This window comes from Crocuta crocuta, unplaced genomic scaffold (assembly GCF_008692635.1).
Source record: "Crocuta crocuta isolate KB4526 unplaced genomic scaffold, BGI_CrCroc_1.0 scaffold234, whole genome shotgun sequence".
Taxonomy (NCBI): Eukaryota; Metazoa; Chordata; class Mammalia; order Carnivora; family Hyaenidae; genus Crocuta; species Crocuta crocuta.
Genome location: NW_027529647.1, coordinates 1530763 through 1549762, shown reverse-complemented (window position 1 = coordinate 1549762; position 19000 = coordinate 1530763). Strand labels below are relative to the sequence as shown.

Below are 19000 nucleotides of genomic sequence, written 5' to 3'. Positions count from 1 at the left end.
CTCCCCTGGCTCACACTCCATGTCTCTCTCTCTCTCTCTCTCTAAAAAATGGAACGTTAAAAACATAAAAATTTTTTAAAAAACTATAATCTCGCTCAAATTCAAGACAAGTCATATATAAACCTCAAACTCCTGGAGCACCTGGGGGGTTCAGGCAGTTAAGTGTCTGACTCTTGTTTTCAGCTCTGGTCATGATCTCAAGGTCGTGAGAATGAGCCCCACATCGGGCTCCATGCTGGGCATGGAGCCTACTTGGGATTCTTTCTCTCTGTCCCTCCCCTGCTAGTGCTCTCTCAAAATAAACTTAAAAAAAGTGGGGGAGAGGGGTTGGGGGGGCACCTGGGTGGCTCAGTTGGGTAAGCATCCAACTTAGGCTCAGGTCACGATCTCACAGTTCAAACCCTGCATCAGGCTCTGTGCTGACAGCTCAGAGCCTGGAGTCTGCTTCAGATTCTGTGTCTCCTTGTCTCTCTGCCCCTCCCCCACTCACATCCTCTCTAAAAAATAAACAGTAAAAAAAAAACACACACACACCAAAAAACACCTGAGACTCATTACAAGAATTCAGGTTAAATGCATTCTGTATCTCTGCCCCACTTCACCCAAGACTAGGTNAGTGCTCTCTGCTGAGGTTGGCACCACAGGCCACACATGAGGAGCCACTCAGTCTCGGGGCTCCTGGGCTTCAGCTCACACGACGGACACGGGCATCAGTGCCGTACCTCGAACGAAGCGCAGCCACTTGGGCAGGATGTCAGTGGCCTTGGTCTGGATGAGGACCTTGCGGCTGTACAGCGCAATACTGGAGCCCATCTCCCGGCTCACATCAAACATGGATGGTTTCTGGGGCCAAGGAAAGAACAGTGTCAGGGACCCACGAAGAGGCAAGACCTACACGATCACGTGGGAGCACGAGAACAACTAGCCACCCCTTTCTGAGGAGGCCTGTGCCGGGAGCCGCGGGGGGATACGTGGTGACCCAGAGGAAGACAGAGACCAGGGAGGACCCTGATGGAATCTCGGCAGGGAGGGCAGGGCGTGGGCCTTCCCGGGGCACCCACTGCTCCCAACCTATTCCCCCCGAAGGACATAAAGAGCAGCACCCAGCATGTCCTTGCAAACAGAGCCAGGCCTGCTAGGATCAGGGGTCAGCAACAGCAGCCACAGGCCAGACCCAGCTCAGCACCTGGTTTGTGTAGCCCCAGAACAACTTTCCCACTTTTAATGGTTGAGAATTAAAAAGCAAAACACGAATATCCCATGATATGTGAAAAACACACAAAATCCGAATTGTAGAGGCCTATGAAGTTTCCTAGGCTTCCATGCTACAGCGGCAGCGCTCCAGGCCGTGCGGGGTCCATGAAGCCCAAACTAGTCACAACCGTCTGCTGACCTCTGCTCTAAAGCAGCATTTTGGGACCTGCCCCTCCACCTCGACCCCCCCCCCACACACACCACGCTGCAGTCCTGATGAAATGGAGGCTAGATTTGGGAGGTGCTGGTGGGGATGAGATGGGCATTCCCAACTAGTCCTAGGACGCACCGGGGCTGCTGGTCTGTGGGGCTCAGTAGTGAGTCTCCCGGTGCTTTCCCTAGCGGGTAGCCTTGGGGCCCATGAGAGCAGCTGTCAAAATAATCAGGAACTTCTTCCAACCCCGGAGCAGGTTTCTGTTTGCAGGATTCGTCTGAACCTTCACCAGGCTACTGTGAGCCAGCGGGCCTTACGGGCCAAGAGCAAGTACAGAATGAAAGTACAGAGCAAGTCATCAGAGCGTCAGGGAGCCCCGTTTAGCCTTGCAGCTCAGCAGTGCACCCATAACGCAAAGGCCGCCCGCATGGCAACCCTGGCTGCTCGGCCAAATGTTTGAATTCCACCAGAGCCCCTCAGCCTATGCTCATCTATCTGGAGGTGGGGCTCGGGTTTGCCCGTGATGCTGCCAAATCAATTTTTGTTAATGCTCATGATCTGTCCCCTTCAGGCAAAGTGCCACCGCTGCTTGGAAATGCAGTCACTGTGGGCAGTGCCCCAACCCCAGGGAGCAGCATACAAGTACTCGAAGCCCCTGTCCAGAGCTTGCCAGGCCTCACCATTTCCGGCACATAGAAGATACTGCGGATGTTGAGAGGCGCGTCCGTCCTGTAGTGCAGGGTGTAACGGGGCTTGTCATGGGCCTGAGCGACATAGCGGTAGAACTCCGCATGCTGCCACTCGCCCACATCCTTGGGATCCATCATCCAGACTGCCTGCAAGTGGACATTCAGAGGGATGCGGTGTCTAAGATGCATGCTCCCAACAACCGCAAAGAGCTGGGCTGCTGGAGCGTGTGGGACGAGCCACTGACCAGCCCTGTGCGACAGTGTGTGTGGGGGGGAGGTCCCCACAAAGACACCCAGAGAGCTCCAGAACAAGTGCCCCCTCCTAGTACAGGGCATCAGGAAGGGCTAGCCCGGAGGACGTGCATGGGCCTGCAGGATGTCACCAAGAGATTGAGTAAATGGACAAAGAAACGTGGCCTGGTCATGGAACAGAACTTGAACGTAAAAAGGTGTAGAACATTGACACAGGTTCACACGGATGAACCTGGAAGTGCTGTGGGAAGAAGCCAGACATGTAAGGCCACAGTGTTTGATTCCACTGACGTGAAGTGTCCAGGACAGGCACATCAGTGGTTGTCGGGACTGTGGCAGGGGAGACAGGGAGCCACTGGTAATACAGGCAGGTTCCTTTTTGGGGTGAGAATGTTCTAAAACGGGCTGTAGTGACGATGAGTGCACCAAGGACCACTAAACTGCGCGGTGTGAGCTACACCTGGTGCACGTGGACAGGGGGCAGAAGGGTCAGGATCTTGCCTTCCACAAGGGACCTCTCTGCTGGGACAGGGCCACCCAGTCCCATCTCGGTCCATTTGGCCCTGAAATGTACCAACCCGTCCTCATGACCCCTCTCCCCCAAGGCCTCCATGCAGCCGAGGGTCGCACCTGCAAGGTGTTAATGCGCCTTCCGTTCAGGTACAAGGGGAAGCTGACAAAGTTACTGTACTTTGTCACCACATCTGGAAGAGACACACACGTAAAACAACAATGAACACATGAAGCTTCTGGATGCAAATACTCTGGAAGTGGGTGCAGGGGTGACAGCACGCCGGACGACTCTGTGTGGCTGTCTCACAGGTGGGAAGCCAGGTCACAAGGGGCGCTGTCCTGCCTGTGCAAAGTGAGAACTCCAACGTGCCAGATGTCTTGAGGCCCAGGCCACCACGAGCCACCCACACCTTGTAGGCGGCATGAACAGAGTTCTGTGGGCTAACGAACCCTGGGAGGCGCTTGGCACCTGTGACCAGCAGTCAGTCACACACGGACAAGGCCACCTGCTCTGGGTTTCAGTGAAGGACAAAGGATGCATCTGCCACACAGGCAGAGTGCGACCACCGAGGACGGAAGACAGAACAAAACCTGATCGTGCCAGTGGGCTGGGCCCACACACAGCTGCAGGGCCTCTGTCCCAGGCGGGCCTGGGCCTCTAACCCTGAAAGCGCCCTAAACCCGCTGCGCACACATCGCAGTGGCCCAGGCTCCCGCTCACCTCGAACCCGGGCCTCGCTGGCGAACTCTCTGCTGTCTGACTTGAGGTGGATGATGATTTTGGTCCCAGTTCTCACTCCCGAGGCTTCTGCGATTTCAAACACCCCAGAGCTAAGACGTGGGAAAGGGAGAGCCAGTCACACACAGTGAAGCTGACGAGTCCTATACCGCGTGTCCACTCTCTCTTCCTGGGCCTGTTGCAAGCAGGGCCCAAACCTGAGTGCCACCATCTCTGAGCCCATCGTGTCTCCTCCAGGGAGAGAGGCCGCCGGGGTGGGGTATGGGGTGTGGGGCTGGGGCTCTCCTGATCACAAGCACCCCTTGTGGGCTTTATTTAGGGTCACCTGAAGTAACCCTGCTGCTGCCATGTGACACTGGGTGGAAAGGGCAGATTCATGGAGACTCAACTGAACTCCCGATTTCTGAGCCTCTGGCAGAGGCCAGGCAGAGAAAGTGTTTCCCAAATACCAGAAGGAGACGCACCCCCAGAAGGTGCCCTATCAGTACCCTGGCCCGTTTCCTCCAAGCACCACCTTGTGGGGATTACACGGGAGCCTCAGTAGTGACTGAGGGAGATGGGCTGGGCCCACCAGGGCCCCTCTCTGCGCGCACGCTGGACCCCATCGGGAGAGCAGGATCCAGAAATGATCTGGGGCTACTGAAGTACCTGCTTCCATTTGGCCAAGGTACCATCCTCCTCAAAGAGTCTCGAGATTCTCTTGCAACATCCACCTAATGGCCCCCATACAGGCCGGCAAATAAGCGAGCATCTAAGAGGCAGCTCCTCGGGTCTGAGCTGGCAGGGGAGGTGTGGGCAGGCCCGTGGGCCAAACCCGGGAGCTCCTAAGTGGGAAGGACTCGGGAACGAGCTCCCGCAGAACGAAGTCCAGTGAGGCCACCCCGGAGCAGGGGAGACCTGGAGACCAGCTGGTCCCGAGGCCAAGCTGTTAACAAAGGAGCCCTGCCTGGCACAGGCCGCCCTCCAGAGCACATACCACAGGGGACACACACACATGCCACAGGCCATCTGGAAGGGAGAAAGTAACCGGCTCTCCAAAGGATGAAGTTCAGGCTTCACAAAAAAGCCCACAAAGGCCCACTGGCATTTTTTCAGGAGACCCTAACTTCCCAAGTGAAGCGCTACCACTTGAGCTGTCTGCCTAAGCGCAGATCGGTACACTTGGCTGCGGCGGTGATGGGAGGCCTGATCTCACTTACCCATCTGAGCGCCACTGGTAACCGGGGCTGCCTGGGTCCGCCGAGCGGGAATATACCTCCACTCTATCAGCCACCATGAAGGCGGAATAAAAACCCACTCCAAACTGGCCGATGATCTTGCTGCTGGCCTCCGTCTGGTTCTGCAGTGCCTCCAGAAAGGCCTGTGGTGGCGAAGGCTGGTCAGAGGGAGCGTGCCCCCCTCCCCAGAGAGAACGGACGTGGGTGACGCCCTGTGTCCTTTCCCCTAGCACAGGCAAAGGTCACACTTAATCCTCAAGACAACCACACTGAGTGATTTTTCATCCCATGTCACACACCAGGAACTAAGACACGTGGGAAAGAGATGGCCCCGGGGACCCCAGCTGGGCAGTGGGGCTCTGGGTCCAGGTTTGACTCAGAACCGTAAGCCTGCCTGTCAGCTGCAGGCCTGTGGGTCACACTCTCCGGGTGTGGGGGGCGGTCTGAGCAAGTCGAGCGCAGAAAGCAGTGGCCCCCAGAGTTTGGGATGTGGGGAGGCGCCTAAACATGCTTTCTGCATGTCTCCTAGACTCTAAGGTTCATGAGGAAACAGTACACATCAAATACAGATTTTGGTACAGTCAGAAGGCACTAAATGTTTAGAACTCATGTTATCAAAGTTCCTAAGATTGAAAATAAAGTAAAACGGGTGCCTGGGTAATTTAGTCGGTTGAGTGTCTGACTTCGACTCAGGTCATGATCTCACGGTTTGTGAGTTCTAGTCCCGCGTTGGGCTCTGTGCTGACAGCTCAGAGCCAGGAACCTACTTTTAGATTCTTTGTCTCCTTCTCTCTCTGCCCTTCCCCCACTCATGCTCTGACCCTCTCTTTCAAAAATAATTATTAAGGGGCGCCTGGGTGGCTTAGTCGGTTAAGCGTCCGACTTTCGCTTAGGTCATGATCTTGCGGTTCGTGGGTTTGAGCCCCGCGTCGGGCTCTGTGCTGACTGCCAGCTCAGAGCCTGGAGCCTGTTTCAGTCTGTGACTCCCTCTGTCTCTGACCCTGCCCTGCTCACGCTGTCTCTCTCTCTCTCTCCTAGAAATAAATAAAAAACATTAAAAAAAAAATTAAAAAAAAACAAAAATAATTATTAAAAAAAATTTTTTTAAATGAAGTAAAATGTACACATTTATCACTATGATCATGTCTGTGGAGAAAGAAGTGCTCCACGGCGGCTGTGGAGCACCTGAACTGAGGGTAGTGCATCCAAGGATCCAAGTTTTAAATTACACTTAATTTAAATCCAAACAACAACGCGAAGCCATTGGCTACCGTATGAAACGGCACAGACGTCACATGACAGGGGTGTAACTAAAAAATGTAATGGGAGGGGGAGTAACAGTTAGGTAACGCTTCTTAAAAGTAGAATTTCTGCAAATCATTTTGGCCCAACGAACTATTTTAAGCACTTTCGTACAGTACCATTTTTGGCACCATTTAGGCCCACAAAACAGACAAAAAGCATTTAGTCACCAAGAAGAGGCACACGGGCGGCTGAGGGCCACCAGCCTGGCGTCGGGCCGGCAGAGGCCCCGTGACCGCCCGCCCCTCCCCATAGAAGAGGGAAAGGCCGCCTGCCCGCAGACGTGTCCTACTGCGAACGGTGCCGAGAGGAAGGACGCCACCTCTGTGGAGCTCAAGCAATCGCTGAGTGAGCATTTGGAGAAAAGCACAGGCACAACGGTGCATTCCAGACTCCGACTTTTGAGAGATAGGCTTTGAGCCTGGGGTCGGCCGATTTCTAGCTACAGGCAAAGTACTTATTTCTACCTCTTCATCTACAAAAAAGAGAAACCACCTCAAAGGTCTCCATGATGGCAAGGGAATCCCATCAGAGTGTTCCCACAAAGCCCGTGCAGAGCTCGCACCCAAAAACACTCCAACTGAAGCTGGCAACCTGCCCTGTCCTCTCTGGTTGGAGCTGCCAAGAGGCGACACCCTCAAGCCCTGAGCGGGGCAGCACTGCAGCACCCAAGGAAGGGGCCACGGGGGGCTTACCTTTGACCCCGACCTGGCAATCGTTCCCAGGTTCGACACCAGCTCCTCCTGTGTCATCCCGATGCCAGTGTCCTGAGGAAAGAGGCATGCTAAGCTCCGGGCCACCAGCACGTGGGGAGCTGGGACAGACGTGGGCGGACAGCCCTGGGGACAGGTGGCATCAATTATATCTGCCAGACAGGACCCAGAGAAGTCACACCCCACATGTCACCAGAGATTAATTCTAATCACGTGGGCCAGGCCACACGAGAACACACCCCACTAGCAAAAAGACACACAGACCAAAGAGACAGAACAGAGTCCAGAAACACAGCTGCACAGACTGTGGCACCTGATTTCCAACAGAGGTTCCAAGATAATTTGACAGGAGAAAGGAAAGCAAATAGTGTTGAAACCGGAGACCCATATGCCCTCAACCCTGGCCCTCCCCTTATACCAGACCCCAGACTGCAGACCCAGAGCAGGAGTGAAGACTGGAGAACTTCTAGAAGAAAACACAGTGGGGGCGCGCTGCTGGCTCAGTCAGTTAAGCGTCCAACTTTGGCCCAGGCCATGATCTCGCAGTTCATGGATTCAAGCCCCACATCAGGCTCTGTGCTGCTATCCAGAGCCTGGAGCCTGTTTCGGATTTTGTGTCTCCCCTTCTCTCTGCTCCTCCCATACTCATGCTCTCTGTCTGACTCTCAATAAATAAACGTTAAAAAATTTTTTTAAAGAAATAATGAAAAAAAAAACGGGAAAATCTCTGAGCACGAAGAGGCAGAGATTTCTGAGGTTACTAGAAACATGAAACAGAGAGGGAAAAGGTGATAAACTGGACTTCATTACAATTAAAACATTTTGCTTCTCAAAAATCACCTCTAAGAAAATAAAAAGGCAAGCCACAGATTGGCAAAAATGTATCTGTAAAGCATGTATCGGATATGGAGCTTATATCCAGAATATATAAAGAACTCTTACAACTCAACAGAAAAAAACAACTTGGCTAAAAATGAACCAAAAATCTGGACATTTCACAAGGAAGATACAGAAATGGCAAATTAACACACGAGAAGATGCTCAGTACGAATCACGAACCATCAGGGAAATGCAAACGGAGACCTCAATGAGGCGCACCGCTCATCCACTACGATGGCTGAAATCTAGAAGGCTGACAATAGTAGGTGTCGGCGGGCATGTGCAGCAGCTGGCCTTTCCCTGGACAGACGCCCCCAACAGGAATGCAAACCAGGACACCACTTTGGGAAAGTCAAATGAACACTTACCCAGAGGCCCCACTTCCACATATTTACCCAAGGAAAATGAAACCATGTGTCCACGGCAGCTTTATCTCTAACACCCCCAAACAGGAAACCACCCAAGTGCCCATCGAGTAGTGACCACGGCATAGAGCAGAATCCTTCCCCGGGTAAAACGAAACAAGTTACTGCTACGTGCTGCACTACAGGTATGTCTCAACGCATTATGCTAAGTGAAAGAGGTGAGACTCAAACTGTCCACGTGGAATTCTAGAAAATACAAAACCAAAGGGGCAGAGAACAGATCAGGGGTTGACAGGGGCTGGGAAGGGAGAGGGAAATCTGGGGTGAGGAAGTCATGATGGAATCATGGTTCCATGAATGTGTGCACTTGGACCGCGTGAATTTTACTGTATGTAAGTCTTACCTCAAGAAAGCTTAAAACAGCGGCAGCAAAACAGGTGCCCACACGCAGTGCCGAGGGAATGAGTGAACAAGACAGCACAAGACATGCACTCTAGCACCAGGCTGAGCCGCCAAACCAAGCTCACTGGGTGGAGGCAGGAAGCCCCCATCAGACTCCATCCACTCGGAGCCCCACCGAAGCGCATCCTTCCACCTCACGGACGCACCCCCCCACACTTGCAGCCATCACCCCGGGACCCTGAAAGCAGCTGTCTTGGCAATATTATGTCCCTCATGCCCACTACCGGATGAGCTCCCTACTTTTCCCTTTGTTTCTGATCTTAATATATTCAAAACGTCACAAAAGCCAAAAGTATTACTTCATCGAAAACAAGAGTATTAATCTAAACAGCACGTTCGATTAAAAACAGTACCACAGGGGGTGCCTGGGTGGCTCAAGCGGTTGGGCATTGGGACTTTGGATTTCAGCTCAGATCATGATCTGAGGGTCGCTGTGCAGCTCAGAGCTGTTCATGGAGCCTGCCTGGGATTCTCTCTCTCCCTCTGCCCCTCCCTTTCTTGCACACACGTTCTCTCTCTCAAAAAAAAACAAGAAAACCAGAGAATGCTTAATGACACAGGGGAACTTGCATTACAAGAGAAAAAATAATGGGGTGCCAAGTGGGTCAGTTGGTTAAGTGTCCGACTTCGGCTCAGGTCATGATCTCACCATCTGTGGGTTCAAGCCCCGCATCGGGCTCTGTGCTGACAGCTAGCTCAGAGCCTAGAGTCTGTTTCAGACTCTGTGTCTCCCTCTCTCTGACCCTACCCTGCTCACACTGTCTCTCTCTTGCTCTCTATGAAATAAATAGATTAAAAAAAAAAAAAAACTAGACACAAGAGAAAAAAATACTTAAAAATGTAAAAAGTACATAAAAAATACATGTATAATTTAAAAACGTTTAGATATATAAATGCAGACCCCAAAAACCTCATTTGATGTACACTAAAATGGTAACAGTGGTTAGCCCTGAATGATGGGGTGATTTGAAATTTGCTTTTCTGCTTATCTGTGTTTTCCACATTTTCTACATTGAATGAGTGTTATTTCTTACAGTAAGTGAAAACAAGAGTTAATGATGAAGACAGCACGTCACTTGGAGCCTAGAGATGTAATAAAAAGGCAGGTCGGGCTCACACACCACGTGTCAGGACACTTTGGAGGGTACCTGGATTGTGATGGTGCCTTTCTCAGCATCCGTCTGTAAGTGAATCTCCATTTCTGGCAGCGTTTGCCCTGCAGACACCAGCTTGTGACGCAGCTTTTCCAAGGCATCACTTGCGTTGGAGATCAGCTCCCGGATAAATACCTGCGGGAACGGAAGGAAGACGACAGCATCAAGGATGCTGTGTGCGTAGCTGCACAGGCCAAAGTGAGGACCCCCCACGGTTCTGAGAGACTGGTACGGGGTGGGGACGACGACACAGTTCACAAAGTGATCAAAGGCCCTGACAGCTCTCAGGAGGAAACTCTGACCCTGCTGCCTCTTCCTGAAAAATCAAGCCCAAAGGCAAGCATCAATCTGTTTCGTCAGTTCAAACTTGAAGAGCCCCAGGTGACCACTTCTTGCTCACCACCTGAACAGGGATGTCAAAATATCCCCAGACATGGGTTTCTTCCACCCCCTGAAGAAGCGCCCATGACCCCTTTTAAGGAGGGTCGACTATGTTCAGGGAAGACAAGGGTCCCAGGGCCCAACTATCTATGTCTGAAAAGCACCTTTACCTCAAAGCACTTCCACCTCCCGATGCGACACACCTCTGGGTGCCACAGGGATACGTGAATACAGTATGTAATTTGCTAAAAGGTCCCTCTTAACTTTGGAACAGTGTGCTCAAAGTTCTTTACATTCTAGCAATAATAAACACGTAAACAGTGGACCGTTTCTCCTCTGCCTCTCCCATACCGCCTGTCACTGCTCACCCATTTCATCTCCTGCCCCCCCACCACAGGGCCGGGGTCCCCCTCCCACGGTCTCACGGAACACTGCCACAGAAACGAATTGCAGCAGGACCCCCAGGCCAGTATGGGGTGGGGGGGCTTTTAAACTATCAGCAAAATTAATTAGCCCCCAGAGTCAATCTAGCATGAAGAATCATCTGGGGCTATCCGTCCATGAAACCTGAACAGATCTTAGTTAAAATCTTGTTGGTAGCTAAGATCAGACCTGTCCAAATTTAACGTGTTCTCACAGCTAAAAGACTACAGCATTTCCCCAGAAGAGCATAAAAACTGTTTGGTTTTCCCCCCAAATAAAAACCTTGGTGCACCGGCAGTGATTAACAGGTGCCACACCTCTTTCTCGGAATACAAGGAACGGGCAACAATGTCCAGAAGCTTCTTTGTCTCAGCCTGAAACTCATGTTTGGAAGTGGAACCTAGTAATGAATCACAGAAACAACCAATAAAGCTTAGGTTTTTTTTTTCCCCCCGTGGAAGAATATGCTACATACATATCATGCAAACAACTGTTACAGGTGATGAGCTTTAAAAGGTTTTCAAGAGTGAACAAAAAAGGAAGAAATCAAGCCGCAGGGCCTCTCCAGCAGGAGGTCCCAGCAAGAACAAGCCAGTGGGTCTGCTCCCTCCACAGAAAGGGGCAAAGGGAGCCTCCCTGCCTCCTGCCGCTTGCCCGGGGTGGCCATGTGGAGGGACCCTTGAGGCCGGCACTTCCCGAGGTGCCTGGAAGTGACAATCAGACTGCCTCTAACCACCAGACCCTGCATTCTTTTCTTCAGAACTGTGGCTTCCAAATTAATCATTCAGAAAGCTAACAAAACCTCATTTCTTAACCTAAACATCAAACTGTTGTCACCTCATCCGAAAGCCAGAAACAGCCCCGCTCCGGGACGGGCTCCCGAGACCTGCTCCTCTGGACTTGGGAGCTGACGGGACAGCGTCGGAGGCTGTGCTGCACCAGCAGGGCTGACACCGAGTCTCCGTCCCATGTCCGAGACCCCCACCCGGGGAAGGTGCCCCACCGCGGGCTCCCGGGCGACCACCAGAGGGGGCAAGACGCGGCGCGGGGACGGCAGGCTGGCAGTTCTTGCAAAGGCGGGACAGGACGCTTTGTTTCGGGGAAGCCTCCCTCCCTCGAAGACCTTCTGTCCCAAGCAAGTGGGTGGCTGTATCAATCACTGCTTCTGCCTCAAAAACGTCCCCTCACAGGCCAGCAACGAGGCCACGACTCCGCGACCCCAGCCGGCTGCCACAGTACCCTGCACGGTCTCTGTGCTGCTGATGATGGAGTGCAGGGCCTCCTCCGTCCGCTCCTCTGCAGCCTGGGAGCTGAAGAGCCGTGCAGCGTGGAAGCTCGAAGGCAGGCTTCCCCCGGGGCTCCTGGACGGGGCTGGGGTCCGCCAAGGACACAGACTGGGTTTTCCTGAAAAGACAAACATGCAGAAGAAACAAGCATGAAAAGGACACCGCAAACGGGGTACGCCCTCACAGGTTTCTGTCTGGCAGCTCTCGGAGGTGCCAGTGTGGAATGCTCTGAACCAAGCTGCTGCCCAGAAGATCCAGTAGCAGCCAGGAGAAACCACAGGTGACCGAACGCTAAGCAGCATGGGTATTTCAGCCAACAGTTTTGGGAAGACATCCTCACACATATCAAATGCCAAGACAGAGTCCCAGCTCAGGGGCAGAGGTGCTGGAGGAGGGCAGAGGCCCCGCCCCACAGAGATCCTGCACAAACCCACCAGAAACAGACACGCCTCGGCTCTCACAGCCCCTCCAGGAGCTGGAAGTAACACAGGCCAGCCTTCCTCACCCGGTGACAGCCAGGAAAAAGGGGAGGAAAAAACATACACCTAAGTGGGATCCAAATTTTTATACTAATGTTCTGAAACAGTCTCACCATGGTTTAAAGAATACTTTTTTTTTTTCCTGAGAGAGAGAGACAGCATGAGCAGGGGAGGGTCAGAGAGAGAGGGAGACACAGAATCTGAAGCAGGCTCCAGGCTCTGAGCTAGCTGTCAGCACAGAGCCCGACGCGGGGCTCGAACTCACGAACCATGAGATCATGACCTGAGCCGAAGTCAGACACTTAACCAACTGAGCCACCCAGGCGTCTCTTAAAGAATACTTCTTGACTGTTTCCCTTTATGTCAAAACTGTCCTTTAAAGTTAGTGCATTTAGTGGTGCCTGGGTGGCTCAGTTGGTTAAGTGGCTGACTTTGGCTCAGGTCATGATCTCGCGGTTTGTAGGTTCAAGCTCCACGTCAGGCTCTGTGCTGACAGCTCAGCCTGGAGCCTGCTTCAGATTCTGTGTCTCCCTCTCTCTGCCCCTCCTCCCCCAACTCATGTTCTGTCTCTCTCTCTCTCTCTCTAAAATAAATAAACATTAAAAAAATTTTTTTAGGGGCACCTGGGTGGCTCAGTTGGTTAAGCCTCCAACTTTGGCTCAGGTCATCATCTCAAGGTTCCTGGGTTTGAGTCCTGCATCGGGCTCTGTGCTGACAACCTGGAGTCTGGTTCAAAATTCTGTCTCCCTCCCTCTCTGCTCCTCCCTGGCTTGCGCCGTTTCTCTCTTAAACATAACTAATAAACATTAAAAAATAAACAAATAATTTTAAATTAGTACATTTAAAAATCAGAAACCAGATGATCTCCCCTATCTGGTAATCAGGAAGGGGACTCAACACAGTCTCAAGTTAGTTTTCTGTAATTTCTCTCTCAGCACAGCCAACTGAGGAACCACTGTGAGGAAAGCAAGCGCCCCCCAGCCCCCACCCCACCTGACACTGTGGTGTGCAGCCTGGCGTAGACGGCCACCCACCACCTTGGGAGGCCACAGACACAAAGATACCTCCAGGCTCCTTAGCAGGAAACCGCCTTACTAGCAGCCCCTCAGGACAGTATCGCTCACCTGACTCCAGGCCACCAAGGTGGAGACTGGCGTTAGTTAGTAGGTGCTTAATGCCTGATGCTTTCAAGGATACAGGTCAGACGATGCAAAATACCCTATGTCAAAGTCTAGACCTGTATGAGCTGCACCTGCCTGCTGCATCCCACAGAGGTCACGGTCAGAAAGGAATGAATTAGAATGTCCAGAAAGAACCTGGAGGTTTCAAAACCCAACATACCAACTTCCACGTTACTACAAGGTATAAAAACTTGTCTTTTCTTTAAACTTACTCCTCAATCTACAAATAACATGACCTTAGCCTTTATCTCTATGCAGAATACCTTGAAAACACCTACCCTGATTCAGAAAATATTCAATTTCCCAACAGTCTGAACATGTAATTCTCTGGGCCTGAATGATGCTTGTTCACACAGGAGGGGAGGGGAGAGGAGGGGAGGGGAGGGGAGGGAAAAGGAAAAGGAAAAGGAAAAAGGAAAAAGGAAAAAGGAAAGGAAAAAGAAAAAAAGAAGGAAAAAAGGAAGGGGAAGGGAAGGGGAGAGGAGGGGGAAAGAACGAACAGAAAGCTGGGGCACTCCTAGAATGAAATGCTGTTTGGTTAGAAGGTTCAGGGAACAGTCTACACGAAGCCAGGAGTGATGAAGCCCCTGTGACCCCAGGCAGCACCTCCCCACCCCACAACCACAGTGAAGTGTCCTGCTGCCTCCCGCCAGGGACAGGTTCCCCACAAAAGCTGGGTCCCTGCTCTGAAGCAGGGCAGGACTTGGGGAGAAATGCGTGAGGGAGGAGAGGCGCAGGGTCAGCCTTGGGACGGGGGTTCAAGTCCCACAGGAGCCCTGCTGACGTCTGAGTGTCTGGACCCAAGGCGGGTGCCCTGTGAGAAGAAAAGCCAGAGCCTCAGTGGCACCAACAGCCCTTCAGAAGTTCTCCGCTTCCTCCTCCCCGGGCCGACCAGCACCCCGCCCTGTCACCTAGCCACAGGAAGGGACAGAGGCGTGGTCTTCAGCAGTCTTCTTCCAGCAGGGAGGTGCACTCATCAGGGCTCCCCTCCTCATGCCGGGAGGGCGACCTCCGCTCTCGCATCCGGCCCCCGGCACCAGCCATCTCGGTTCAAAAAGCCTTGGAGCGGGGGTGTCCCTGTCTGCAGTCCCACTTCCTCCAATTTGTCCCTTGAATTTCTATACGTTAATCCTCCAACACCAATCCCAACGGTTATTTTTCCAATTCTGAAGACTCATTCCTGAATGCAACTGCGTCAACTCTAAGTGCTTCTGGCTGGTATTCCCTGCCCTCCAGCAAGCAAACACCCCCCAAACTTTCTGGAACCCTACCTCCTTCTGCCCGTCATGCCCCAACCTGCAAGGTCACCAGCAGCACTGGGGTACCTCTGCCCTTTCCTCACGTACCCTGCAAACATCAGGTGACACAAGACAGCCTCTAGAGGAGATGCTGTGTTTCCACACTGCTTAATTCTATCTGAAGTATTCTTGATCCACAGCATTTGCATGAACCTAATGAACTGACCATTCACTCCCACTTTTCCTACCCTGTTCTGCTAACAGAGCCTTCTTCCTGCCACCTGCCTCTGGTTCTCTCAGAAAACAGATTACATTCCCTCACGGTCTCCTGAGATAAAAGCCATCCTTACCCCCAAAGGAAACCAGAAAGCACACGAAATCAAACATTACAGAGGCGAAGGGCTCTCAGTATTCTGAGACTCCCGCAGACGGCCTGTTCCAAACCTGCTCCAGAGGAGGGAGGGGAGCTGCCTGATGCCAGCAGGCCTTTTAACTTCCGGGGTCTTCCACGCATTAAGTATTTTAATCAAGAACACCCTGCCCCCCAGGGCAAGGGGAAGGATTAAACAGGCGATGAGCATCGGGCAAAGTTCAGAAGTGCTGAATCACTAAATTGTACACCTGAAACTAATATAGCACTGTATGTTAACTGAAATTAAAATAAAAACTTAAGAACACGTCTAACATATTCCATTTCAGCACCTAGAGCTCCTTATTCTTTTTAATGAACAAATACTCCTCCACTGTAATGGGTAAGCAGCACTCAGCTGATAGATGTTTAAACTGTTTCCAGTCTCCTGCTGTTAAAACCAATGCCCTGAAGTGCCAAAGACTTATCTGCTGCATGTTACCTTCCATGGACTGAAGAAGACAGAGAAAGACTGAGTGTCTCCAATCCTCTGTGAAGAAGAAACACAGACAGGAGTAACCAGAAACTGTGAGATCATTTCCTGGGGCTGCTGAACACAGCACCACAGACAGGGCAGCTCAAACAAGAGAAACTGATCATCTCACAGTTCTGGGGGGCTGCGAGTTCAACATCAGAGTGCTGGCAGGCCTGGTTCCTTCTGAGGCTGCTCGAAGACTCTGGCCCAGGCCCCTCTCCTCGCTTCTGTGGCCTCAGGTGTCCCTTGGCTTGGACCTGGCATCTTCCTTCTGGGCACATCTGACTCTCCAAATTCCACTGTTTAATAAGACACTGTCATATTGCACAAGGGCCCACCCTAACAGCCTCATCTTAATTTGATCATCTGTGAGGACTCGGTTTCCAAATAAGGTCCCACTCACAGGTCACAGAAGTCAGGAGTGCAATATCTTTTTGGGAGGCAACACCTCAACCCATTATGGGTATGTGGGAACAACACAGAAAGAGTGGGGGGTTGGGGACAGGGTAGCAGAGCAGAGGGGAATGTGACATTTCTGACCATACCCTGTCGAATGTCTGACTCTTAGAACCACGTGCTGTTTCACATGGCCACAAAGTATAACTAAGAGCAACCAGGGCACTTGGGGAACATTAACTGAGAAAGAACCAGTAGCAAACGTGCGTTAACTATTATAAACAGCATAACCGCCCTAACCTAAGTCACTTTAGAAAATGGTACTGGTACTGTCTCCTCAAGTCAGCCTCAAAAAGGACCACGTACAATCACTGTAGCAAGCCATGAGTCATCCTCAAACTGCTGGACATATGCTAAGATCAGGCAAGCAAGTACCTGTGGATCCTTTGTGTGTGTGTGTGTGTGTGTGTGTGTTTTAAATTTATTTCTGAGAGAGAGAGACAGCGTGAGCAAGGGAGGGTCACAGAGAGAGAGAGACACAGAATCTGAAACAGGCTCCAAGCTCTGAGCTAGCTGTCAGCACAGAGCCCGACATGAGGCTCGAACCTATGAACTGTGAGATCATGACCTGAGCCGAATTCGGAGGCTTAACCTACTGAGCCACCCAGGCACCCCTAAGTACCCATGGATCTTGAGTCAGGAGGAAGGAGTTACCAACAGGGAGAGGGCCAGCTACTGGCACAGGTTGGCATTTGTGTAAGCACATGATTTTCCCTCTATTTACAGATGGGTGCAGAAACAAATATCATAGATGCGTGTGAGTCCATGTACACATACTTCCCAGCTACCCGCTGACAGCCTGGAGGCTGGCGCTCGGGCAGCGACAGCACCTGGCACCAGGGAGGGCAGCTGCCCAGAACTGGCCGCGCCAAAGTCCCAGCTCTCAGCAAACACCTTGGTCTGGGCCAGGTGTGGTGGCCGGTCACCCTCCCTGGCACTAGATCTCGGTTCCCCAGGAAGGGCTCACAAAGAGGGTATTTCACAAGAGCACCGGCTCCACCTGGAAGGTGCTCCCAAAGGCAGGAGGCAGCATGTAAGCCAGCAAATAAAATAAACATCTGTCAGTCCACACTTAAATGACTTACAGGGCGCCTGGGTGGCTCAGTCGGTTAAGCGTCCAACTTCAGCTCAGGTCATGACTTCGCGGTTTGTGAGTTCAAGCCCCACACTGGGTTCTGTGCTGACAGCTCAGAGCCTGGAGCCTGTTTCAGATTCTGTGTGTCTCTCTCCCTCTCTCTCTGCTCCTCCCCCACTCATGCTTTGTCTCTGTCTCAAAAATAAACAAACAAGGGGCGCCTGGGTGGCTTAGTCGGTTAAGCGTCCGACTTTCGCTTAGGTCATGATCTCGCGGTTCGTGGGTTCGAGCCCCGCGTCGGGCTCTGTGCTGACTGCCAGCTCAGAGCCTGGAGCCTGTTTCAGTCTGTGACTCCCTCTCTCTCTGACCCTCCCCTGCTCACGCTGTCTCTCTCTCTCTCTCCTAGAAATAAATAAAACATAAAAAAAAAAAATTAAAAAAATAAACAAAATGTTTACAAAATGACTTACAAGTAAATGGGGGAGGAAAGACCTCTTCTTCACAGAATTACAATAAATGTGTAAGGAATGGTGCAAAGAGGCCATCTCCATCAGGCAAGTACAGCAGTCGAAGGCTGTCACAGGTGTAAACTGGCATTTAAATGTCCAAAAGAAAGAGAACATTTGCAAAATCTTTCATGTCCCCCACAACATATGCACTGATTTCAAGGAAAAAACCCAGTGGTTGCCACGAAAAAGTGGCAAGTATCTCCTAACGAAGTCACCCGGAACGAGATGGGTCAACACCCACAACCCTGGTGGGTTGAGGGGGCATGGCCTCCCCCGCCATATGTTCCTGCCAAACACGCATCTCAACCTAATCATAAAACCATCACACAAACCCACCTCTAGGGATACCCTACAAAGCCATGGGCAGTTTCAAAGTGTCATGGTCCCGAAGGGCAAAGAGAGTGGAATGCACTGAGGTGGCATAATGACCATGCAGTCCTGGACAGAACAGGACATCAGTGGTAAACGGGCTCAGTTCGAGCCAAGATCAGCACGCTACTTACTAGCACCGGGTCACCGCTACTTCAGGGTTCAGTAACTGCGGCCAGGCTACAGAAAATGTTAACATTAGCAGAGACCAAGAGGAGGGGACCCCGGGTGGCATTTAAGAGCTCTGTCAAGTACAGAATATTCCAAAAATAGTTTTCAATATACGAAACAGCACCATAAGGAACATTCTTGCACATGTGTCACTTCATTTACACACAAGCCTACATCTGGGTGCACATCTAGAAGTCACCAGGTCCTAGGTCATGTCCAGTTTAAACTGTGGTGGATGCTGCCAGGTCACCCTCCAGAGATCGTCAGTTTAAACTCCGGCATCGACACAGGAGTGTCACCTCACATGGCTGCCAGGATGGTGCTGGGGAACATTTGGATCTCTGCCCATCAGGTCAGGTGAGATTTCTGTTGTGGCTGTCATTTTCATTCCCCTTACTATGAGCAGTACGGACCTACCTTATTTATAAATGTTTTCTTTTTTAGGGCACCTGGGTGGCTCAGTCAGTTAAGCATCCAACTTCGGCTCAGGTCATGATCTCACGGTTCATGGGTTCGAGCCCCCCGTCGGCCTCTGTGCTGACCACCCAGAGCCTAGAGCCTGCTTTGGATTCTGTTGTCTCCCTCTCTCTCTGTCCCTCCCGCCTCAAGCTCTATTTACTTTTGAGACAGAGATAGACAAACACTGAAAATAAATAAATAAAATAAAAAAAAATAAAACTGCTGTTATAAGCCAGCTTGTGGCACTTCTATGATTAACTGTTTGTTCATGTAAAACATTTCACCAAATTAGGACATTTCTTAGTATCAAGCTCAACGAAGGCAAGAACATCCACGTTTCGTTTCTGGTACACCACAGCCTCTGGTGCAGAAGCAGCTTGTTACAAATGTGAAACT

At 51.6% G+C, this 19000-nt stretch overlaps 1 protein-coding gene across 1 annotated transcript in view; it reads right to left on the bottom strand.

Annotated features, from left to right (window-relative positions):
- The window catches only part of TRAP1 (TNF receptor associated protein 1), a 48480-nt gene that overhangs the window by 12497 nt on the left and 16983 nt on the right, over positions 1–19000 (bottom strand). Inside the window, exons 3-12 of the mRNA XM_077762760.1 lie at positions 16852–16921; positions 11737–11901; positions 10815–10897; positions 9688–9828; positions 6816–6887; positions 4801–4961; positions 3584–3693; positions 2980–3053; positions 2089–2244; positions 723–843 (exon numbers count right to left, since the gene is read on the bottom strand). Of these exons, the coding sequence (XP_077618886.1) occupies positions 723–843; positions 2089–2244; positions 2980–3053; positions 3584–3693; positions 4801–4961; positions 6816–6887; positions 9688–9828; positions 10815–10897; positions 11737–11901; positions 16852–16921 (1153 nt within the window). The remainder of the gene's footprint in view (positions 1–722; positions 844–2088; positions 2245–2979; positions 3054–3583; positions 3694–4800; positions 4962–6815; positions 6888–9687; positions 9829–10814; positions 10898–11736; positions 11902–16851; positions 16922–19000) is intronic.